At 40.5% G+C, this 25,635-nt stretch overlaps 1 protein-coding gene across 4 annotated transcripts in view; it reads right to left on the reverse strand.

Moving 5' to 3' along the window:
* lin28b (lin-28 homolog B (C. elegans)) overlaps positions 1 to 24,839 on the reverse strand; it is a 32,236-nt gene extending 7,397 nt beyond the window's left edge. For 3 of the 4 annotated variants that reach the window (XM_018675987.2, XM_018675988.2, XM_018675985.2), the window contains exons 1-3: positions 20,681 to 24,839; positions 13,134 to 13,336; positions 1,783 to 1,970 (exon numbers count right to left, since the gene is read on the reverse strand). In XM_018675987.2, the coding sequence (XP_018531503.1) occupies positions 1,783 to 1,970; positions 13,134 to 13,336; positions 20,681 to 20,702 (413 nt within the window). In that variant the 5' untranslated portion in view covers positions 20,703 to 24,839. Of the gene's footprint in view, positions 1 to 1,782; positions 1,971 to 13,133; positions 13,337 to 14,280; positions 15,453 to 20,680 lie in introns of those variants that run through there. The other variant, XM_018675989.2, reaches the window with a different exon arrangement.
* Positions 24,840 to 25,635: the final 796 nt, after the last annotated feature.

Here is a 25,635-nt window from a genome sequence, read left to right on the forward strand (position 1 = left end):
CATTTTTCTAAATGAAAGTCATGTTTTAAAAAAATCGAAATTAAATTTGAAATGACTAAATCAGTTAAAATTACCTTAATTTCAACACTTACAAAAATCAGTACAGAGTCAGAAATGCTGGTAAATTCTTCTCAGCAACAAGACTTGTGAAATTAAGAACGATTAGCACATATGCACTGTGCACTTTTGCATCTTAAGCATTGCACAATAAGTTCATTGTGTTGGATACTCTGTATTTATGGTGAGTTATAAACCACTTGACTAATCGCTGAGTTACATTAAATATAAAGAAACTGAAAACCACCTCTGTTATCACCCTGATGGAGACAAGACAGCAGAAAGTCAGAAATCAGGGAATAGTTATGTGACCTGTTTAATTCTTCTAGACATGTCTCACTCTTAGTGTTGTTTTGCAATCATTTGTTGGAGAGACATTTTCTTTAGGAAGCAGCATTTTTTGGCAACAACACGGTTACAGATGAGCGCTTGAACAACCCAGAAAAAATCTGCAACGTTTGGATAACATTCTTCAGCAACCAGTTATACAGACCCCGCTTGTGTGCCTCATTTGTGTTTCCCAAAATGCACTGCTTTCATAATCAGTGTCTTCAGTTGTTATTTCCCTGACCACTGATTGTTCTGCACAATTCACACGCACATCAAACGCACTGAGAGAGCTGTGATCTGAGGGGCGCTGGTGTAAAGAATGGACTAAACAATGGTTAGTTGCATAACAGAGTGGCCAGCAGGGGTCAGAGCAGCGTAACTGCCACAGGAGCCCGCTCACACTGAGCGTGCTCACAAAGGCAGATGACATCACAGAGATCTACCTGCCATATCTGAATCCAATACCGCCTTGCCACCACCTTAGTAGAAGGTAGAGACACTTGACCTAACACTGGATCAATTATCCCAAATAAACTGAATTATTCAGCTGTGTAAAACAATCAGGGAGCCCTCTCTCCTGGATACTGTTTCCTCCTTTACAACAAAAGCTTTTCTTTTCACACCTTAAAAAACTGGACGGCACAGGGTTGGCTCCACTGTAGCAGCTCTGATGCAGCGACATAAAGAGCACCAGAGCCGGACTTTCGAATGTAAATGTAGCCCTGTGGTCATGTGATGCCTTCCTACAACAGATACAGTATATACACGCCTCTGCCTAGCAGGGTTCGCTATACATCAAATGAAAGCGCTCTCTGTCAGCAGGAGGACAGGGAACACAGCCTCCTCTGCTTAAACCACCGGGTATTTTCAAGGAGCTCCATATGGCTCGCACTGACAGATTTTTTAGCAAAGCACCCTTCAGGATTTTACTGAGGACAAAACAATTGATTGAGCTACTGCCGCATTGAGATGCATATAAGCCCAATCCATCCCTCTGCTAAAGTCGTCTCTAATGTAAAAGCTGGCAAATTGATTTAAAATAGCGGCAATGGCAGGCAAAGTGCCCTATTCAATTCCTTATTATGGTGCACAATAACCATAGCAACAGACATGTAGTCGGGCAGATTGAATAGATTTAATCTATAATCTCAGCCCACTCAGAGATAGCTCGCTGCGGTGAGATGTACGTATAACATGTCTTCTCTTCTATAGCACTGCCCCTGCTTTGTGAATGCAGCTAACAAACACTCATGTACATTCAGGTTTTCTTACAAGAAGCATAGACTGGTGAGACGTGCAGGCACATGCATGAATTATTACAGTCCTGCAGACACAGAACACATAAAAACCTTCCTTGTTTTCATTTCCCTGTCCCCTTAATTTTACAACACTCACCGGTCTCCCTTTGGTTTACGTTTCTGGAGTGGGACCTTCCCCTTGGGTCTCCTTTCGCTGCCTGCGCAGGGTCCCCCACCAGGTCCGGTTACCCGCAGGGACTCCAGGCCCTTAGAGGACTTCTTATAGGTGAACTCCACCTGCTCACCCTCCTTTAAGCTGCGGAAGCCCTCCATCACCAGTTTGCTCTGTGGGGAGAACAAAAAAAGCAATTAGCCATTTAACAATGGCAGATTTGTATTTACATAAGAGTGCGGATGTAAGTCAGAGGCTAAAAGTATGACATGTTCATGCTCATGTTACTAATTTTCAAAATGACAACATTAAGTTACACCTGTATCTTTGGGGTCAATTGATCATAAGACACATGTATGACTTCAGTTTAACATGGCAGTAAGAATATCTAAGTCAATTTAAATTGCAATTCAAATATCTCCAACACATCATTCTCAGGGCTTTACCTTGACTGGTTTTTATAGGTATTTTTTCAGTCTTTAATGATAAACCAAACTGACAGACTGTTTTGCTTAACACAAAAATAGTCTTCAACAGGCGAGTGAAAGGTGAGCCTCTGCATTGAGCAGAAAAGGTCATTTTTCAATGAAGAGACTCAATGTATTGCTTCAGTTCTACTTTCTGTCTCAACAGCATAAAGCTCAGCAATAATGTTATGCACATCCACAGTCAAAGTGAATTTAACATAAATGTCGAACGGTTGTCAGAGATATTATCAGGTCCCCGAGTGAATAAACAACATGTCCAATCAACACTCTTCATCTCCAAATAACTGTACAGAAGAGTTGAGACTTATTAACACCTGCATGTTTACAGTGGAGGCTTATGAGCCCCGCTGCAGTACACAATATACACATAGAGACATCATGTCAGACATGGTGGATCGGCTGTATGTGGTTTGCACCAACTGTCATGACAGTCTGCACACAGAGGGATCTGCTGTACTCCCTTTATCTACTTTTCGCAGAGACACCACTTCCTATTCTTTCTGAAGGGAGAAAAGACAAGAGCGTCGCACCATTTTCCCCTCGGCACAACCACCATCCATCTTATCTACATGATCGGAATTATTGATTTAGTTACTACATAACCACTGGACCATGATTTATGTCCTGTTGATCGTACAGAACGGATGGCTGATAGGCGCCGAATCCGTGACCTTCATGAATCGCAGCGAGCCCCTGCAGATCTCGGCATAGGTAAACACACACCCACACGAGCATGCAGTGTGTGCAGAGCAAACCTACTACCTACTATACATCCAGTCCTATAAATAACACGCGGGCTATCTGTAAATGCGGTGCCTGCTGTAGAGACAGATGTGTAGGAGACAGAGGAAGAGAAAAGGAGCAAATGATCGCAGGGAATCTAATGTGAAACTACAGAGGGAGGGAAAATGTGCTCAGCTGCATATTTTTTTTCTATAACGCCCATGTCAATGCCTGCAGTTACAGGAAGCTTAAGGTGTAGATATATACGAATATGTAAGAGAGACTTTTTTAAAAAGTGGGAATGTATAAAACAGTGAGAAGTGGGGAAGTGAAAAAAAAATGTGTGAATTAATTACAAACTAAGAATAGAGTTGGCAACTCATTGCATTGTGGTGGATGTCTGATTACCACTGTACATTTAAATAAAGATTAAAGTCTAAGTATAGGATAAAACAGGGATTACATAAGAGTGGGAAAATGTGTTAAAATAAGTTTCTGTTTTATTGGGCTCTTCTTAAAAAAACAAGACTGTTGAGAATAAACTTTATAATATTATTTTTTAAACCCTGTCTCATAAAGAGGCCCCTTATTTTTTTTAAACCTAATTCATTAGGAAACAAAGTGAAGGAGTAATACAGTGCACTCAAAATAGGAGAATTGTCTTTGCATCTATTACTACACCTTTTAAAATTCAGCTGACAGATGTTCTGATTGACACACTCTCAATGCAAATTTATTCCAAACTCTTAAATGAATTCTAATGACATTTACTGAATCAGAAGCAGTGCTCAGTAGAATGCAATTATGTAAAATAAGCCAAGACTTTTGGAAATGCACAAAAAGCTTATCAGGCTATAAAAATTGAATCTGTCAAGCTTGAATTAAACAAATCAGTTTAAAGTTGTTTTAAAGAAATTTTTCATGCAGGATCATTTAAAAACATTATTTATGTCAATTTAGACACTTAGATGTGCTGGTTAGTTTTTTTATGTTAGCCACTTTATATTTGTTTGTTACTTAATATCTAAACTTTCTGTGTAAAAGATAAACTTAATACATAAAAACTAAATCAAAACACTCAACTGAAAATTGACTCATTCAACTGAAAAGAATAGGTTAATACAATTTCTTCACATTGCTAATGCATGAACTAAGATTTCTGCTACTAAAAATGTTTATTACTGGATGTGGAATACACAGATTTCACTGATTGACTTTTAAAATCTTTAAACCTGAAAAACACAAATACAGATATGAGCATGTATTTCAGTTCATTTTAAACTAATGTGTATAATTGCATTTTATATATATATATATATTTCTTTTTTTTCTTTTTAGAATATCGCTATCTATCTTAAGTAGATCTTAAAATGAGTGGCCATGAACAGTCAAATTTACGAGGCAATCCAAATGTATCACACAGAATCAACCAAAGAAATCACAGGGAACAAATTGTGCTTCAAATTAGAGAAATTAAAACATTCATAATGGTAAAAAGAAAAATCAATTTCTTCCCCACAAAAACCTGTTCAGAACGACTGCACCTTCTGCCTTAACATCAAACCTTCAAGCTATTCTTCCTCCCGATTTACACATCTTTATATTTTCACAATTTATAGGAAAGGGAAATTGCTGGCTTTGATGTATTCAGTACACATAATTTGAATGAAATCTATTCATTCCATCCTCTCTCACACATGTCCTCTCTTTTCTCTCTCTGTGGTTGGTGAGACTTAACAGCCAAGGCCGCTTCGCTTCTAGTCAATTCCTGACGGACAAATCATCCGTTCTGGGCGTTCAAGTATTGGATTTGGCTTTGAGGAGAGTACAAGGATCGGGGAATGAAAATGAGCGAAAGGATTTTGCACAACAAAATCTTGTAATGGGGGCAGGGGGTATAAAACAGAAGGGACGATGAGGTGAGTCACAAACTGAGCTTGTAGCTTTATGCAACCGATGAGAGCTGAAGTCAACTGCCTGTTCTGCAAAAAGCATCAAACAATCAACATTTAAAGATCAATATTTCATTAATATATCAACCAAAACTGCTACAACGCGCATACATACATGCATGGATTTCTATTTCTTTTTGCAAACAACAAACAAAGGAACCTCAAGCTGTTTGAACCCTGCGCATTCAAATTAAAGCGCCAATTGATTTTATGATTACCATCATTAGACCATCCCAGTGACTGAAAGGCATTCCTGCAGCGTAAATTGGCATTTTAAAAAAAGCTGATAAAAAATTGCACCCCTCCCCCCACCAAACAGAGTGCATTCTGAATAATGATGAATAATCATCGACTGGTAGACTGTGCGGCGCATGGGCCCTTCCTCTTCCTCTCCTGTCTTCAGTCCACAGGCAGGCTTGTCTCTCCAGGTCAAAGTTGAGTGGTTTGTCTCAGCACCCTACCCCTCTCTCTCTCTCTCTCTCTCTCTCTCTCTCTCTCTCTCTCTCTCTCTCTCTCTCTCTCTCTCTCTCCAACCCCCTCAATGCCCACAATGCACCAGTGAGGAAACCACACAACCTCTTTTGTTCTGCAGAAACGCAGGAAAAACACACACATGCATGCACACACACACACACACACACACATACACACACGCAGATCTCCTCCACATAGGACGTGGGATCATACTCATGCCTTCATGTCTCCAGAGTTGAATTTCTGAAGCATGGGACTTGGAACATGCTCAGTCTGCTCAATTATGTAATAAAAGGCAGCATGTGGGTTTATGTGTGTGTGAGAGAGAGTGTGCACCTCTGAGCTGGTGTATGCATGTGTCAATGAAGAAAAAAAAACTTCACAAATCAGAACCTGTAACCTGAGTCCCCTCCTCTCGAGTGACCTGGCGGGTGTCCTGACCCGTTTCAGTTTACGCACAGAGGTCAGGAAAGGGCACGGCCGGGGAGAGGCAACGAGGGAACATCAGGGAGAGAGGGAGAGAGGAGAGAGGAGAGAGGGAGAGAGAGGGAGAGCATAAAATGGAGGAGTGGCCTAGAGCAGGGGGGCGGGGGTTGCTGGATGAGAGAGTGAGTTTGGAGTAGGAGGAGGGGAAAGGGAAGGTGGTAAGGAGGGGAGGGGGGTGTTCATGGAAATGCCTCCAGCGCATTCTGTTCAGCTCCAGTGGAGGAGCAACTCCTGATCAGTGGCTGGACTTTAGGGGGAACCCAGGCACAAACCCCCACCAACACCACCCCCATTTGATCAGTTCAGCAGAAATCCAGGGGTCAGTGGTATAACCATCCCAGCACCACCCTCTGCCCGGGGGGCAGCTCTCTGCACTTTCGCTCAGAGCCACAAGCAGCTACTGTCACATCCTAAAAACCCCAGGAAACCGATCCGACAAAATGGATACAGACGCACTCAGAAATGGCTTGATTATGCTTACCAGCTTCCTTATACTGCATGTAATAAATATCTTCCTATAGCCCTACATGTGTGTGACTGTGTGTGTGCGTATGTGTAGGAAGGAGCCAGCGATCAATACAGAGTCCAACATCCTGGATAGAAATAGCCCTCCTTTTCATCAGCCGGGCCCTCGTCATCACCAGGCCCAGCAATCAATACAGGAAGCTGTAACGTGAGGGCATGGGGAGGCAGAGAGAGGAGACCCACCATCCTCCTCCGCCACCAGCCACTCTCCGTGGTGACCACCAGCTATGGAATGGCTAATTACGGGATGCTTTAAATCAGAGGTGGCCCACGCGGAGCCGCGCGCCTGGATCGTGCTCGTGTTAAAAAGGAAAGGAAGGGTGGTGGTGGTGGGGGGGGGGTTTGTATGTATGTCTGTGTGTGTGTGCGTGTAGGGGTGAGAGTGAGGGAGATGGCGGTCACCATGTGGCGTGGTGCCATTAAGTAGCTTTTTACACACAGGAAATGCTAAGTGGACAAAGCTGGGCCAGATCAGCTCAGATGGACATAACCCAACAGGACGCATATAAACCAAAGAAGAAAGAGGGGAGAGGGAAAGGAGTGAGAGAGTTAGATGAAGGAAGGAGAGAAAGAGAAAAAAAAGAAGAAAGAAACGCACTCTCAAACACGGCGGTGAAAAACCACCAACAGAGCCGACCCTTATGACGCTGACACCCCCAGCCCTCCTCAAACACGTTGTCATTAGTGGCCCTGACCCTTGAACCCCACCCAACCCCCCATCAAACACTTAAAAGCCTTCATGTTTCCCCTGCCTCAAATTAACAACATCCAACACTACCCGATTATGACTGGGGCAAATATTTGATCTGGGGGAGGAAGCACTAGATCATCTAGCTACTTTATCAGCATGAGAGGGGAAATGAACCTAGCTGAGGTGACTGGTGATAAAACACACAGCCTGCTAATAACTGAGCCTATTCAAAACAGAACCACTATTACAAAGCATGTCCTTTTTTTTTTTTTTACAACACACTTTCACAAAAATGGACAGCACTAACACAGACTTTTTTTCAGTTATTAAGCTGCACTTTTGTTAGTTTAAGTTGTACAAGCAATACTGTTATTGCTTGTTATGGTTTAAATTAAAACCAGTTACTTGCAGAGGCAACAAAAAAAAAAGAAAAAGAAAGAAAAAAAACAGCAGCTACTGTTTTTTCTTGTGTATGTTTTGGCACTGAACTCAAGCTAGAAGAAGAAGAAGAAACTAAGTAATGACGTGTGTCAGACATGACAGAGGTGTGTGAGTTATTAGCTGATTAGCTTGATATTAAGGATCAATGAGTGAAACGTGATCAAATCTGTTTATTACAAATAACTTTTTAAATTTTTCATTGCAACTTGCCACTCTGCGCTTACCAGTGAAAAGCAATTTATTTTTGCGGAAACTTAACCTTTTCTCTACCTTTTAAAATGGGATTTCTGATGCATTTCAAACACTGTTTGAAACCAAAAAAATCTCTCCAACAATAAGTTTTAAAACATTTTTACACACGCTTTGCCATGTCCTATATTCTTTGAAAATGTTATTTTGTTATCTCTCTATCATTTAGAGATGGTTAGTTGATCGACAGAAAACTAATCTGCAACTATTTTCATAATTAGATTAATTGTTTTATTAATTTTGTGAGCAAAAATGCCAAATATTTCCTGATTCTAGCTGAGGATTTGATGCTTTGTTTTACCACATATGATTGTAAACTAAATATATTTGGTCTTTTGTCGGTTTAGATTTTAAAAAGCTAATTAGAGGGGTTATCTTGTGCTGTGATAAGTTATACTGGGAATTTTTGATTATTTTCTCGTATTTTACTGTGGAAACAAATTGTCTGCAGATTAATCAATAATGAAAATAATTAGTTGCCACTCCATTATCTTTGTTACTGTGCAAATGTTCCTTTGTTCTGCTTAGAAATTAAACAGCCAAGAAGTCAAACATTTAAAGCCTTGGTCAAAGACATATTTACAGATTAATATTCAATTGTTGAAATGTTTCAGTTGGTTAGATTTTGTTCATGGAATTAAATTAAATAAATATGCAAACACACCCAGCAATCAACTTTTACCCAAACAAGCAGCTGAACTGGACTCTGTTTATGTCTCAGGTGAACTGTGACTTGTTTTGTTTAGCCCTGCTCTGCTTTCTACTCCGCCACCTTTCCAATTACCAATCATCTCCGCTGTATGTGGCCCAGTTCCTCAAAAGGAAGTCACGTGACCACCCTTTCTTCTTCTTCTCTTGCGTTTTTTGATGTGCAGAGGAGAAGGGTGGGTTGGTGGTGGTGGAGGAGGAGGAGGAGGAGGAGGAGGAGGAGGGTTGGTGGTGGGGGATAGTGTGGCTGCAGGAGAGACAAAGCCTGATACTGGCTATCTGGAGGCAGAGATGGGTGGGGCCTGCATGCCAAACGGTGACACGGACCAGAGGTTAATCTCACTAGGGGCCCACTTTAACCTCGCTACACAAAACACACACTCTCCCTCGTGCACTCATACACACACACACACACACACTCAAAAAAACCTAAAACATCTTACAGCGGTTCCCATGTAGACATCAACAACCTGGTGATTAAGAGTAGAAAGTAAGAACCACACACACACACACATATATACACACACTCACTTACAGGGGCTCCATAAATTGAACACACACTCTGGAGGTTTCAGGAGAATAACAGCAGCAGCAGCAGCAAACTGTTCAACATTTCAAACTGATTACCGACAAAGGGCAAGCAGCCCCCCACCACACCGCCACACACCCCTTCACCCCACCCAACCCTCCTGCCTTTTTGTCTTTAAAGAAATTCCTCTTTTTAAAGAATGCCTGAGGAGAGAGCACCCCCCATGTCCCAGCAGGAACTCACACACACACACACACACAGAAAAAAAACACACAGACATACACATACACACACACACACACACACACACACACAGTAGTGCAGGTAGAGAAGGGGTTGACAAACAGAGATAATGAAATGGCTTGTGTGTGGAATCACTAAGCAGAGAGCAGAAGCTTAATTACTCTCTCTCGCTCTCTCTCACACACCTTCCAAAAAGGAAGTGATCAGATAGGAGCCTTGATGAAGAGGCCTCCCAGGAAGAGAACTCGTGGTCGGGTGGGGACCCTCTCACCGACTCACACACTCACACACACACACACACTCACACACGTACACACACTCACACTTACACCCTCCCTGCTCTTCCACTCACTCGTCTTTTTCCAACCTCTCGCTCATGTTTTCCTCCTCGGCTACCACTAGCACACCCCCACCCTCTTTACCCCCGCACCACCCCCTCACCCACACTCATTTTTCCCACATCCCTCCTCCTCCTCCTCTCTCTCTCTCTCTCCCTCTCTTTCTCTCTCTCCTCCTCTTTCTCCTGTCCTCATGCTCCCTTCTTCCCCTACCCATCGTTCTTACCTTTATCTCTCTCTCCCTCTCTCTCTCTCTCATACATGTAGAGTCATCGTTGTGAGGGAATAAATCTCTTTTTTTACACGAACCGACTCCTAACCTTGTATCATAAATGCAGAAAACATTTCATGACCTTTGTGTCAAGCCAAACTCTCTCTCTTTCAACAGCTTGTATAATAAAAGCCTGGTTATGCAGGTCTGCTGGTTAGCATGCCACCGATTAGAAATGTTACCTTCACTGCCACCAGCTGTATGCACTGCTTTAACAATTAGTTGATTAATCAATTAAGAAAAATGAACAGCAACCATTTAAATAATTTAGATGCTTTAGATGCTTTTCTTTGTCATTTATGATTAAAAATAATATCTTTTTTTGAATTTTTGGCCATTAACAAATTTAACAAAAGCCATTTCAATACATCACCTTGGGCTGTGGGGAATTATGACTATGAATTTTCACTATTCTCCGACATTTTATGGACAAAATAATAAATGAACCGAAGAACAAAATCATCTGATTGAAAAAATGAAAGGATTCTTTAGTTGCAGCCCTACTTGTATCCTAACAGAAATATTCTCTCTTCCACACTCATTAAAACATATCCATTCCAGACACTGCAGCCAAATGTGCCAAAATCTGAACATTTGATAAACGTAAACGTGGAAATATCAGCAATTTGTCCAAATGACGTGATGCCGCCAGCAGAGACACAGAGCGGGAGGAACAGTCAGACAAAATGAGTGACTGATTTAATGAGAGTGTATAGATGAATGCAAATGCTCGCAGTGGAGGAATAGGGTGTTTTGCATTCGATATGACAATGTGCTCCTGAATGCATACTGTCTGCTCTTTGTGCTGAACGACACTTGTATTATTGTAAACACAAAGCTGGAAACACTGCGGGGAAATGCACTAATACAAACATATGAATCACTGTATGCTAGTTAATTAATCTATATGGTTTTTTTGGAGCTAGATGCATTTTTTAAACACTCAAATTCAACTAGCCACACACAATTTAAGAATTATCCAGAGCACAACTGTTACAGACTGCAACCATTTTCATTCCTACACCTTTATTATCAAAATCGCTAGACTGAGCCAATCAAGCCACATGCATTTGAAAAATATCCCCACAGAAACCTATATGGCACCAGCCTGCCCTGCGCTATAGGTTACAAAATGCTGAGACAGACAAACGTTTATTTGACTTCTGCTCAGCTCTTTATGCCGTTTCCCAGACAAGACCTTCATTCCCTCTCACTGGCCTGATCCTCCTCTAAAATATCTCCGGCCAGCAGGGAAATCAGGAGCCCGGGAGTATGCAGATAGATGCAGCGCGTTCATGTCGATACAGCCACAATATGAAAGTATCAATCAAAAACTGATAACACAATGCCGCCATATGCATTTTCCTGAGCCCTTCGCTTGTTTTCAAGTCTTAACAGCAGTGTTTGCGAATCAAAAACTGTATGCACATGCATATAAGGTCTGACAGAAAATTAAATCTGCATTATTAGACATACACATGACAATGCACATCCATGCCATCCAGCAGAAGTCAACATACTGTGTAAACATGATTCACCCAAAATGTGAACGTTTCATGACTGAGTTCACTGCAGGATTTAAATGATTTTAAATCTGACAGTTATCTCTAAGTTGTCGGAATAACTAGACAATAATGAATCAATAACTTTATCACTGTCAAGAGCCAACAGCAGACTCAGTATTAAGAAACTTAATAAATAACAGGTCAAGAGCAATTTTAAAAAAAAAGCAAAGCAAAGTTCAGTGAATGCAACATAAATCACAGAGAAATGTTAAAAACAGCAGCATCACAGACCCATTTTCATCACTGCAAACTGTCCCACTGGTATAAAACACAGGCACAAAACATAAGCTGAGAAACATGTCATATTCTCTACCAAACAGGCCAAACTCAACAGTCCACCTTCTATTTTTAGACATGGCATGCAACTTAAAAATATATACCATCAAACTTAGAGCTAATGAGAAAATAAATGAATGCCTTTGTGAGGGCTTAATTTATGTTTCTCAGTGCTCCTAGTTTGCCTGATAATGATCAGTAGACCCATCTTTTTTTAATCACCACTACATCACTGCTGACATCTGACCCCTACATATGCCCCCACCACCACCACCACCCCCCAATTCCCACCAGTGCAGCACAACATCCCGTGAGTCCACAATAAAGACACCTCCAGGAGAGGGTGTCAAATGAAAATGGTGAAAATGTCTCTACTCATCCTCTGTCGTTCTTCCCTGAGTATTTTTAAAGCCACTTTAAAGGACCGTAAAAAGGGCGATTTACTGGGGGTGCTGGGGGGGGGGTGAAAGAAGGGAGGACTACTCTGTTCTTTGTTTGCTGCATAATAAGTCGAAAACAAGGCCTCTGAAATGAACTGCGTGCACAATAAATCAGCAGTGCGTGAGGCTTCACCATCACACGAGGAGTGCAAACGTAAAAGGATGTTGGGTTTAGGTAAAAAATAAAAATAAAAAAAATGGATGGTACGTTTCACATACATCAACTAAACAACAGCGACGAGGCTGAAACTCAAGGCTTCCAAGAACATAACCCCAGTGTGAGTGTGCACAGTTTGACTTCTTTTTTTAAAAAAAACATGCTTTCCGACATGTTGGCTGGCTGCATATCCAAGCGAGTGACCCTCTGCTGTCCATTACATTAGGGCCGAAGTGTGAAACTAACCGTGTCACAGCCACACGACGTTTCTTCCCTTCCCCTCTTTACAATGCAGAGAGAGAGAGAGAGAGAGGGGGAAGCAGAAGGACGAGGGGGGCTGGACGCATGTGGCCTCAAAGAGGAAACTTAAACGTGTTTTTTCAAGCCCGTGGACAACATGTGATTACACAGTAACGTGTTAGGCGATGCAAAACATCCGGATGGTATACAAAGTTTTTTTTTTTTTTTTTTAACAAAACGCACCCACCGGTGCTCTGAGGAGAAATTAAAGAGAGGGGAGGGGCGTAGAACGGGGGGTGCTGCGGGTATCAAGATGGGATTTGAAGTGACAGTGAAATTGTTGGGGAGAAGGAAATAAAAGTAATCAATCATACGTCGCTTTTGTACGTTTCTTCAAAAAAACAAAAACAAATCCGATTGAGGCCGATGCGCAACCACATCACCACAAAGCAGATGTTTATTCCACGGCGGTTTGTGTGTGTGTCTATCTAAGTGTGTGTGTGTTTTCTTACTTTTTTTTTTTTTTTGGCGTCAACTTACTTGGTGGACGAAAACATCCAGAGGGGGGTCGACGGGGCTCCCTTCGCTGCTGGTCATTGAGATAAATCCAAAGCCCATCCGGACGTTGAACCACTTGCAGAAACCCAGTCCCGACAGGATCTGAGGTCGAGTCCGGTCCTCCTGCTCGGCGGCGGCGGCGGTGGACTTGGCGGGGTCTTCTCCGCCACCTTTACCCGGCCCTCCTGAAAACAAGGGGCAGGCACACACAGAGAGAGAGGGAGAGAGAGAGAGAGAGAGATACACACATACAGAGAGAGAGAGAGAGAGATACACACAAGTTAGAAGATTTTACAGCTTCACAGATACTACACCACAGGATGGCTACTTCCCTGCGTGCATACCGGTTTCTAGAAGTTTAACGGGGCTCTGTTACGTAAAAAAAACCTTCAAGAAGCGTGGGGGGAATCCCCTCCACTGGCAAACACAGGCTATGTGAAGTTCAGGGCCGGTAGAAATTTCCTATACCACTACTACTACTACTACTACTACTACTACTTTCGCCATCACATAGCTAAGCTATCAGTGGGCGCGTGGTGTTCTAATCCGGTGTGCATCAAGGCAAACATCCCCACCCCTCACCCCGACCCCCACAAAAAAGTTGTAAGTTACTCCATGACAGATGTCTCGTGCACAGGCATGCTCAGGCGGTGTAACTTGTGGAGGATTTTTTTTCTCTCTCTCTCTCTCTCTCTCTCTCTCTCGTGCATATGTACAACCTCGCCGCTCCCTACAGTACAGTTGTTGGGTTATAGGATCCAAAAGGCAGGTGTACACATGGTTCCTCGAGCTCTCAGTAGTGTGGTAGAACAGCACACACACACACACACACACACACACACACACACGCTAACAATGCACGTTATCTTTAATGTAGCGAAACATGGTTACATGTGGTGCTCGAGCAGGGGCGGCTCTGGTCGTTTTTTAAGCAAAAAAAAAAAAAAGGCTTGGAACAATAATCACGTTGCACCTTGCCCCCCCCCACCACCACCCCTTCTCAACCTTCCTCCTCCTCCTGCTTCTCTCTTCCTTCTCTCCCTCCCCTTCCTCGCGCGAGCAGATTGGGAGGAAGAAAAAAAAACTAAGAGCAGAAAATAAAGAGAAAAAAACATAATTGCAGAATAACCTTCGGCCATGTTTCCCCGCGGACCCTCTGCGCCCAAGTTGCAATAGAGAAGCTTCCTCTGCGAAAACGGGCTGCGGTAGTCACCATTAATCCGACATCCTCGATCCCATCGGTCACCAGTTTAGCTCGCATGGTACGGCGTGCTTCTTGCCTTTTGATATTTTTGTCATGTCTCTCTCTCTTCCCTTCGATCCCTTTCCTCACTCACACCACCTCTGTACTGCTCTCCCTCTCTCTCGCTGCCTCTCTCGCTCTCGCTCTCCCTCTCTCTCTCTCTCTCTCTCTCCTTCGCTCTCATTCGCTCTCGAGCTGGCTGTGCCCGTTCCCGTAGTGAGAACACGTGACTTTGTCAATTACATGCTTTCTTGCTACTAATTTTTGCCCCTAAGATTCCAGGGAAGAGAAGGAATCGGACTCGCAACGATCGGCGACTTACACCGTAGCTGTGCGATTACAAAACACATCTACAGTAGCAACAATAGGCCACAACATATAGAACATAGAGTACAATGTACTGCCTGTACTGTGTTTTTACGGTGGCAAACACTGTATCATAAAGGGTTGGTGCAGCTACATAAGGTTATCATGCACTGAGATTAGATTAAATGAAATTCAATTAAAGTTTAATGAAGTCTGTGGGATAATTGGCTGGATACAGAGGCAGAAAAAAACAAAATATTTAATCAAGCCATCAGAACAAAAGCAAATGATGAAGTTAAATATGTGAAGACATCTACACTGACTGACCTGCTGGTTTCTGTGCTTATAAGATCAATATACTATGAGGTGTGCATGGATGGATATGCAGCCATGTGTCCTGTGTATTGTATTTTGTGCCTCAAAGAACTGCAAAAAACACATGAACAGATATATAAATATGCACATTAAAGTACACATTAGTTAGGTTAGTCAGTTAGTTTTCAGCACACATGGACTAATGATAAGACACCAAAAATACCATTTCAGTGATGAAACATTTGTTGCACATGAACATCATGTCTTACAAATAAAATCTGCCATGGTATATATATATATATATTTCAAGATTCCCCATCTTGAAAAAAAGTGAGTCCATTGAGAAACTTTCCTCATCTTATCTCACATCTACCCAGGTGGGATGTTTCTCAAGGGGTTATTCCTGGGTATGAGGAAAAAAGAGGAAAAACATGTTGGAGGAATGAAATAACACACACACACACACACACATATATATATACATATATAATATCTCCTCAGGTAGTATTATATCTACATTTTATCTAAACATTATTTGGAAATTAACTTCCTACATCAGCAAGCTACAAAGTAAAACATGGAGGCACATACAGCCTTCGTCAGTGTCTGTGTGTCTTTTACCCCAAACTAACACCTGACTTAGACTTAGACAGACTTTATTGACTGCGGACAAACAAAGAATCCTGCTCCTTGCTGAATAAAAATGATACAGAAATTACAACTAACTATGCAGAGAGTACCCTAAGATTCCCTTTACCTGAAACCAAGAATAACTACACAGCGCAAAATGTAAATGATCTTTTTTTTTCTTTGCCTCCCATGCATGGACATGTTGTTTCTGAGGCTCATGTTCCCTCAACTAACGTACGACCAGTTACCTCCCAGCATCATAGTGGGCACCAGAGGAGAGCTGAACTCACAGCTTTGGAATGTGACTGGAAAACCCAGAAAAACAAACCTGAAAACTGATGTGTTCAGTCCTATGATCCTGAGTTGTCATTTGAAAATCAGTCCTCAGGCAACAGACATTTTGTATAGTAGTTTTTATGATGTTAACAGTGCTTTGTTAAATGGTCTATAAAGGACAGAGCCTGCACACTGGGGAAGGCATCAGCTGAGGTGTTTGTGCTTGTTTCGCATCTGCATTACAACAAAATGAAGACACAGCAAATGAGAAATTGTGAAGTTAATAACACTATTGATAAAACTTAGTACAGGGCAGTTTGTAGAGTTACTAAACCTTCTTCAACAGACTGTTTATCTTTATATAGCTACATAACATTTGCCAGTTTGATACTTAGGACTTAACTGATGTTTGTACATCATAAATGTTATTCTCCAAAAAAGGAAAAATATAAAATTGGAAAGTCTGCTAATCAAGAACAAAAGTTTTACACAGGTTTAAAGTTATTCAGGTTATAATGTCCACTAACATGGAGCAAGCACTCTAGAGGAGGACAGGTTTAACCAAGCTGCTGTTACTGAAGACCACACAGCAGATCGATAACAACAAGCCTGAAAAATAGTGCGTCTAATGAGAAACTTTCCCAATCTTGTCTCACATCTACCCTGGTGGGATGTTTCTCAAGGGGTTATTCCCGGGTATGAGGAAAAAAGAGGAAAAACACGTTGGAGGAATGAAATAACAACAAGCCCATCTCCACCCACCAGAGGCTGCAGAGCCCACCCTCCGGAATTCACGAGCTTTTTACCCCTACCCCCAATCCATCCCATCCCAGCCCCCGTGCAAAAAAAAGGCCTGTTTTTGAAGATGCTTGTAGAGGAGGCCTCTGCAGTGGCCACAGAATTACTGTTTGGGTCACAGGGTTGGATACCAGTGTCAGATGTTATCCACTCACTCATATCCTGACAGGACCTTTCTGATTGGGACAGGTCAGTGGAAATCACCATCGTGCAGCTCACTGACATGTGTGCAAGCTAATGACAAGGAATAATGTAGACATGGGTGGCTTTGGATATGCCTGTTTGTCACAGGAAGCAACTGAAATACCAAAACAGGGATTAGAGGAGATTTTAAGACACCTAAACTCAGAGTGAACACCTGTTTACGTCTGTAAGGAACTTTCATTTATGAACTGCAGGGGAAACATCTCAAAGTTCTGTTACTTATAAAAGGAAAAAATGTTTAAAGGAAACTTTTATTAATAAATACTTTGCTGAAATTAGAACATATTTTCTTTACATTAGCTATACCACCAACCAGAAGTTAGACTTTAGCCACCTTTATATTAGCAGGTTGAAAATGTTTTCAAACTTTTTTTAACATCAGATCAGATTTTTTTCCCCATGGTTTTGTTGCAGGAGTGAGAACATAGAGCAACTTTCAAGAAAAAAAATAGCAAAAAGGTTCCAACCAGATGTCACACTTTAGCCACTGTTTTATTTACCACTATGTTTCAACCTCACATCAATCTTTTTGTCCACAGAAGAGAACTGAATCATCAAATAAAAAAGGCAACTTTTCCTATGAAGTTTTGCAAAAAGTTAAGGAGCATAATGGGCAGTTTTTAAAACTGAACTGAAAACATTTCTTCACCTTAGCTGCTGCTGTTTCATACTAGCCACCTTTTTATTTTTGTTTATACTACAAGATAGGATTGTTTTCAAACTCTACAGTTATCTTTCACCCACCTTTCTATTTGTGAAGAAGTACATTGAAAAAGTGACTCTATATATGAAGTTTTGCAAGAAGTTGGGAAACACCTGTTTGTTACATAAATATGATTAGACTATTTTAAATAAGATGTGTTTTTATAATCAACACCAACCATAACCACACTGTAGCCGCCGTTTTACTTTTATGCAACAGGAAAAGATTATTTTCAAACTAGTTTTTGCTTCAGAAAAAAGTAATTTTTCATAGATAGCAAAGAGTTAAGGAGCTGGTATCATGAATTAACAAGTTTTTTAAATAAACTGAAAATTCTTTTTTTTTGTTTAGATTTTTCTTATGCTTGACAGTAACTAGAAGTCATACTTCAACTACATAAGATCAAAGATTGATCTTCAAATCAGTCTTTCCACTCTGATATATTTATCTCTTTTAATGGTGAATAAAGCATCAAACAAAACTTTTTGAATGAAGTTCTGCAAAAAGTTATTGAGCTCATAACTGAGAAGTGTTGGTGTGGCCACTTGTTTTATTTGCTTTTTTATTTGTTTCTTTTCTATTTGTTAAGTTAGTTGTAGTAAGTACATTGAAAAAAGAACAACTATTCAAAGGAAGTTTTGAAAATCATATTTGTACCATAACCATGACGTGGCCCATTTTGACACCAAGTTACGATAAAGCTATTTTGATAACTTCAACCTGACTAACTCTGACAACAATAATAACAGCATGTAAATTTAAATGTAATTAAAGTTTAGAATAAGGTTTTGCTCATTTGGTTTCTGCCTGCATGGAAAGTTTACTCATGATGAGTAAAATAAAAGTCTGTTACTTGTTGTAATTATAACCAGAGATCTGCCATAAGAACAAACTAGAGCAAACATATCTGGGTAACATTAATCTCATTAACATGAAGTATTACAGTGTGTATGTTTTCTCTGATGTTGCTTATTGAGAACATTGTCAATAAGCAACAACGCTGTTTCACTGTCATAATCAAATTGTGTATGCCAGATGAGGACAGGCTTTACAAAGAATAAAAAAAAACATTTATCCCCTCAAACCATTCTAAATGAGGCGAGTGATGATTTGCTGTATAGAGAACATTATCAGGAAGTTGTAGATAATATTTAACTGATAAGGCTCTTAATTTGTCTCTGTATAAGATTCTTGATTTTAAAACCTGCATCTCAAACTTGCATCTACTTGATTTAATCAGTTCTCAGATTCTTTGAGAAAAAATCTGCTGCACGCTGACATCATTCTGATCAATAGGGGCATTTAGTTATCTTGACCAAAACAGATAATTATGATCATTTAACCTCATCAGCACATACATGGATTCCTGAGATGTTTGAAGACCAAATTTTCTCTGAGCAGACTTTGGACTCCCTCACCCCAGCTAACCCCACCCAACCCCCACTCCCCACCCAGTAGGCTCCCAGAGGAAATTTGCCTCTTTACCCTTGCGTTGCTGTCAATGCAGTTCAAAGGGTTCATTGAGTTCGTCTCTCTCTCTTTTCTCCTTTCTCTCTTTTTTTTTTTTTTAAATGGGGGGGGGGGGGTATTTGTTAACTTCATGCATTCCAGCCACCAACTCTTCATTTTTTATATCCTCCACCAGGAAGTGTAAACAGTGTTGGCAAAGCATGTCACCTCAGAGTCATTCTATATTCAGGATGTATGGACATAAACGTTTCACGAGCAGATTATTGATTATTTTCTTAATTATTTCATCCATTTCTAATTCTAACTTACAGGCCAGTTTCACTGTACTGTGTTGTAATTCACATTCTTTCAGATTCCTGCCTCTGCCTCTGTGAAGGAAGACAAAATCAAGCGTTTTCACATTTTATCCAGGCTCTTCCTTTGACATTTCCACAGATTTCGTTAAGAAATATTTTGAATCAACGAAAAAAAAATTGCACAAGTCTGGCAAAATGTCACGTGGAGAATGTGCTCCATACATGACTACAAAAGTAACCCCCCAAAAACAGCTTGTAGGACATTTTGTGGATTTCTCGCTTAAGTTAACAAAAAACCAAGCCTAAAGTTCATTTAAATTCCTATTTAATATTCGTGTGGGCGCGATAAATGCTTTTACAAAAGACTTTAAACCCGACGCTTTTTCAAGAGCCTGTAGACTTCTTTTTTTTACCACTTCTAGATCCAAGCAGAAGTATTCCCTCTTCAGTTTTTTTTTAGGTGGGCAACAGCAAGAAAATTCACAAGAATTAATATATTCTGGTAAATCACGTGGCCTTCGCTATTTTTCCAACCCGACAGTCTCCTGGGACGGGACTAAACAGGGAGAAAATATCTGAATGAAATAGCCTATCGGTGACGTCAGAGGGGGGAGAGGGTGGGGCGGGGTGGGGTGGGTGGTAGAGAGAAGCGCCTGTGCAGCCGGTGCGCCAAAAACTGCGCACAATGGAAGCAAATATCCGCTTTACAGCCCCACAGTTCGGGTCTTTCGTTGTATTTTTTTTCTGCTGGGACAGGTCAGTATATTTGTCTTCTACCTACCTACTCTTAAAGTTTCCCACCATTTGTTGTTCAGGCTCTTAACCTGGTGATCGATGGATTCTTTTTTTTTTTTAAATCGAAACGATCACGTTAATATTCTTACAATAAGTTAACGGTGGTCGACAGCGATCCTGCATGACACATGTTTTACAGTTGTTTTTCTTGTTTTCTTTTTATTATCTCCTTATAAGGATTTAAAGTTTAGTTGTGATCTGAATCTGCCATTCCCCCCCCTGCATTCCGGGCTTTACTTTAGGCACGCGCACGCATCTTTAACGTGACAACTTTACTGAATGTGTTTGATAAAAGAACCGGTCAATCACTCCGTCTTGTTGTTAAACGCCGGTCATTTCAGGTCATTGCAAAGCAGAGCAACTCCACGTTACAGTGAGGTGAGCTCGTTGCCACTTAAATGTCGCATTCAGTGTTTGCTGGGAATTTTTAAAGTGAGGGAAATAAAATGAAAGGTCAGTTTCGGTAGAGTTTAAACAAAAAAAGGTGACTCACCTGTAGGACAGGGAGCGGACATCCTCCCTTTTTCCCCCTCCGTGAATGAATGAGATGGCACAGGCAGACCAAAAAAAAAAACTTGTTTCTCACGGTGTGTGGCGTCCCTCCCTCCCTACACACACCCTTTTCGATGGAGCAAAAAAATGTCGGGAGGAAGGTGAGGGGTTGCACTTGAAGCCTGCCGACGCTTTAGTTTGAATTACATGTTTAGGGGCTGACTTTAACCCGCGTGGAAGCCAAGCCCGCCGACTGGAATCAAAGAGATTTTTCCATGGATGAATATTTTATAGTGACACTGTAACATAAGCTGCAGCCGGTGTTAGGGGCGGAGGGGATGGAGGGCAGATTTGTTTGAAAGTATCTTACAACAGATTGCTGCGAACCTGGCGCAGATCTGGAAAAGCGTCTCCAAAACGCTCCATGGATGAGGAACACTTTTCACATGCGTGCTGCTTCTGAGCTCAAAGGCCTCCCCGGTCAATCTACATGTCCTAAACATTTTTGCATGACTAAGAAAGTCTGCCTAAACTTGAATTATTGAGCATTTTAGCTGCGAGAGAGTCTTATTTCTCAAGCTGCTCCATGTCCGAGATAAAGATGAGGCTATATGGTAAATTTAAACCCAGTCCTCTCCAAACCATGTGGCAACCACAGCCTCCCCCATCATGCCTCCAGCCTTCCCCCACCTCTCTCTCCCTTGTTGATAAAGATCCATACTTCACATCCCCCACCCACCCTCTTCACCTTCTATTCAAAACCACGAGCGACTCTACTTTTTCCTCGCAAACCCAACAGTACAAGTAATTCTATCATACCACACAGACAGAGTCATACAGAGAGTCTCCATTCTGTCACCATACACTGTGAATCATCTTCTTGAGCAATCCCAAACCTTCCTCACTGATCTGACATCTGCTCCTCACTCACTCTGCTCCGTGTCCTGATTAAGTAGTACAACCGAACTGGCCCCAGATCAGTGATTGGGAGCTGATAAGGGTGACAGAGACATAAATAGCGCCATCCCTCGGTTCTTCCTCACAGTCACTTGCAACAATTCTGCATCACCACCCTGAGAAAAAAAAAAAAGGTTCCCATGGGACCTTGATGGTTTCTCCTCACAACAGGCTCCAAGGTGTCAGAGTGCTTTGTTTAAACGTCTTGTTTTAGCAGAGACAAGAAATCATGGAAATATTATCAGGAGGAAAGTGTTCTACACAGACAGACAGGGACTGTGTAAATAGTTTGAAAGTCAGGTGTCTTGTTCACTAAATAAATGATCAGCATTTCCAGTGCAGAGGCTAATGAAATTTCATTTAGTAAAAGCCAGATGTAATAAGGATATAAACACATAACAGGTAAGGGCCTGTTGAATGGAGATGCCTTTTGTCTTGGGGCACTTCTACTAATCATAAATTATTTATTTCAAAGTAAAACTACATCAAGATTTAAACCAATGCACTTGTCTTATCTTTTGTCAATCATTTGTACCACTGAGATTAAATTTTTAAAATTAATTTATGAAGAGTGTAGAGCTCACCGGTCTACCATGTGAGAGCTTCTCCATGTTGCTTGTTTGAGAGAGGTGTATAAAATAATATTTCTAAAAGAAAAGTTTGGTGCTGTTGAGGGTTTGCTCCTCTCATCCTCTCAGGGTACAGATGTCAACCACATAACGAACTTAGATTCTAACTATCATGGCAATCATATGCATGTAGTGGTGGGATTATTTGATTATTACTCTTCCGCCGAGTAATATAGTCCCTCGGCAGTGGCTGAGACGGAGCGGCGATTTCCGGTTGGCGTATTAATATTTCAGTATGGTTACAGGTGTGTGCTCATTGGATATTTTAGACCGTCTTCAAATGTGTAAACCAATCAGAAATTAGGACCCGCATCGCCACTTTTATGATACAGTTAAGAACATAAACTTGCAGACTAACCTCCCTCTGTTATAACTTATATTTTATAATCTTCCATGTTACATGACTAAGACAGTTTATAATAAACAAAATCAAGCCAGCTGGTTTGTTTTATGATGCACCACCAGAAGAAAGAAATGAGAAAGAAAATCTAGAAATGAAGTTTCTAGATTTGGTTTATGACTTGGCCCAGCTCATCAGACACAGCCTCTCTGTGGGCCTACTAACTGGCTGTCAGAGGAATGCCAAGCGCCACCTGGTGGTTCATTGTTCGCGCACGCGCACGCGCATATATATTATATACACCGATTGCTTAAGTTTGATTACAAGATGATCAAAGGGAAACTATATTTTTGCTGATCGTTTTTATTTATGGAAGTGATTAAATTAGTTATATCATGTATTAGATACTGTGCCACCTCGTGTTATCAAATCCTGTCAACTCTGATTAATTTGCATTTTCAGTCCATATGGTGCTTGTTGGCTGGGAAACTATTTTTAGTACATGTGAGTCAAATCCCATATGCAAACCATGTGTTTCTCACAACCTGCAAAGACCTTGACTTCGCTCACTAAGGAACTTTATATGAAAAACTAGACATCTGTGAATTTTTTAATGAGCTTGTTGGATTGTTTTTTGTAGAATTGTTTTGGCTGTGTCTATAGTTCATTTACCCACTGTAGCATTTATTTACCATGAGAGTTAATTCAGTCTGACCCCAGGACTGAAGCTAATGAATACGGAGCTGAAAAGTTGAAGAACGCATTTTAGTTTTAAAAGCAGCTAAGTTTTTAATGTAAAATGTTGTGTCAGCAGGCATTTTTTAGTCTGTGAAAACAAGTTGGGCAAATTGGAAAAAATTGTTAATGATTTCATTTGTATAATTTGTAAGAATTGGCTTGTATGTTCATTTCTGGCCTCAGGTGTTGAGATATTTTTAGTTTCTTACATAGAAAACATAAGAAGCAGTGTTTGATTTACATGCACATGAAATAAGAAACGAGCTCATCTCCTGCACTGTATTTACTGTAGTTGCCAAGTTTGTTCTACTTGAACATTTTACACATAGATTGACTTTAAATTTGTGGAACTTAAGAATCCTAATATTTTAATCTTTTTTTTTTAAATTAAAGTTTCAGTATCTATAAATGGATATTGCTGTATCAGGCATTTTGGGGGGAGATGGAACAAATATTCAAACTTTCCTTATTTGCAATGATTACCTTAGAAATTTCCTTAAAAATGCCCCCCATAAAATTCTATGCATCAGAATTTGTTAAGAATGAATCAAGAAAGACTTTATTTCAGCTGTAAAAGTTATTATATTGTTATGATTTTTACTTTTTACTGTTTGTTTTATTTCTGACTGGCTAATAAATTTGAAGTTTGTTTCATGCAATGTCAAAGTTTATATTCAAATGAAAAAGTAAAGTATTTGTGTGTTGATAGAAAGAATCTAAGGATCTTTTGCCGAGGTTTTGATACATTGAAACATCATAAATCCACCAATACAAAGAAATGACTGTACTCATATAGAACAGGTGGTTGTGTGCTGCTAAAATTTCAAGCTTGTCCAGTGATGTCTAGGCCTAACAGTGTCTCAAATGGTTGTAACTGATTGAAATGCTGGATTTGAAGAAAAGAATATTTAAAGGACAAATAAAATGGAAATGTGACAAGGGAAGACACTATAATGGCAAGTTAAAACATATTGTTTTGGAAATATTTTTTAAAATTTAAAATGTGTTAAACTGCAGACATTTGTTACAGAAAAAGTGTTATTTTAAATATTGCATCATGTATGCAATAAAATCAAACTATAAGTTGTGTATTTTAAAATAAAGAATTAACCCCAACATTCAGGGCTAACACACTCTTTTTCGTTTATTTTATTGTGAATTTAATTTCCATTCTCAAAAGATTTTGGAGCAGAAATTAGTCAAGAGGAGGACATGTCATTTTTAAGGGGAATCTCTCAAAAGTTGCTTTAAAATTTCCTCCATTAACTTGGAAGTGGGACATCAGAGACATTCTTGAATGCGAAACATGTATGCTGAGTAATCCACATGGGGCCCACTGTCAGACCACCCTCATTTTTGCTGCTGTTGCTGCAGCACGTGTTGGTCACTTTCAAGGTGACTGCCCCCTGCTGGAGGACTGGACAACACCAGCAGCTCTAGAAAAAAATCTCATGCTCTCACTTTGTATTCTCTGAGAACAGGACCGATGGAAGGTTAAAACTGAATAAAAAATGCAAAAAAAAAAAAAAAAAAAATTGATTGAAAAGTCTAATTCTTGTTTGTCTTTTTATTTAAAATCTCAAGCAACAGTAAACAAATTGTTTTTTAACACAAGATATCTGGAGGTAAACATGAATCCCCATGTTAGTAATTTATCAGAAAAAATGTGTTGTATTCAAATTGTTGTTGCTTGTTTTAGAGTCAAATCTACCATTTGGTTATGTCATTAATATCAAGTTCAGTTTCTCATATTTCTTCATTCATGAACACCTTGGTATAACAGTTTTTCCTGAAAAGTCTCTTTCCTGCCTGGAATTTAGGGAATACTGTGTTCAAATACAACAAAATGTGGCAAAGTCAAAAAGTAGCCAGTGTTCGCATTACCTGGGTGGTCTAGAAGGTCAGAGAGGTTGAAGCCTTTGACGGTGACCTCTCTGTAGATGTGGGGCTGCAGCGGCTCCTTGGTCAGGTCGCAGTGGTAAATGATGGCTGGATGGGAGAACAAAAATCATCAGTATCTAAACTCTTCAGTAGTCATAAAATCATTATCTATGCTAACAAATGCATCAAAAGCATTTGTACCTAAACAAACTGAATGGCTATATTTATCAAAAAATATGATGTATTTAGTGATCTAGTACCTGGGGAAAGGAAAGTGGTGAAACAGTAGAAGATCTCAGGCCCATTTTCACTCTGAAGTCCACTACCGAGCATTCTTCACATTGTGCAGGAAACACACAAACAGGTAGCTGGAGCACTTAAAGACACAAAAAACTCCCACAAACTCTTTCA

Source organism: Lates calcarifer, linkage group LG7_1 (assembly GCF_001640805.2).
Source record: "Lates calcarifer isolate ASB-BC8 linkage group LG7_1, TLL_Latcal_v3, whole genome shotgun sequence".
NCBI classification, from domain to species: domain Eukaryota; kingdom Metazoa; phylum Chordata; class Actinopteri; family Centropomidae; genus Lates; species Lates calcarifer.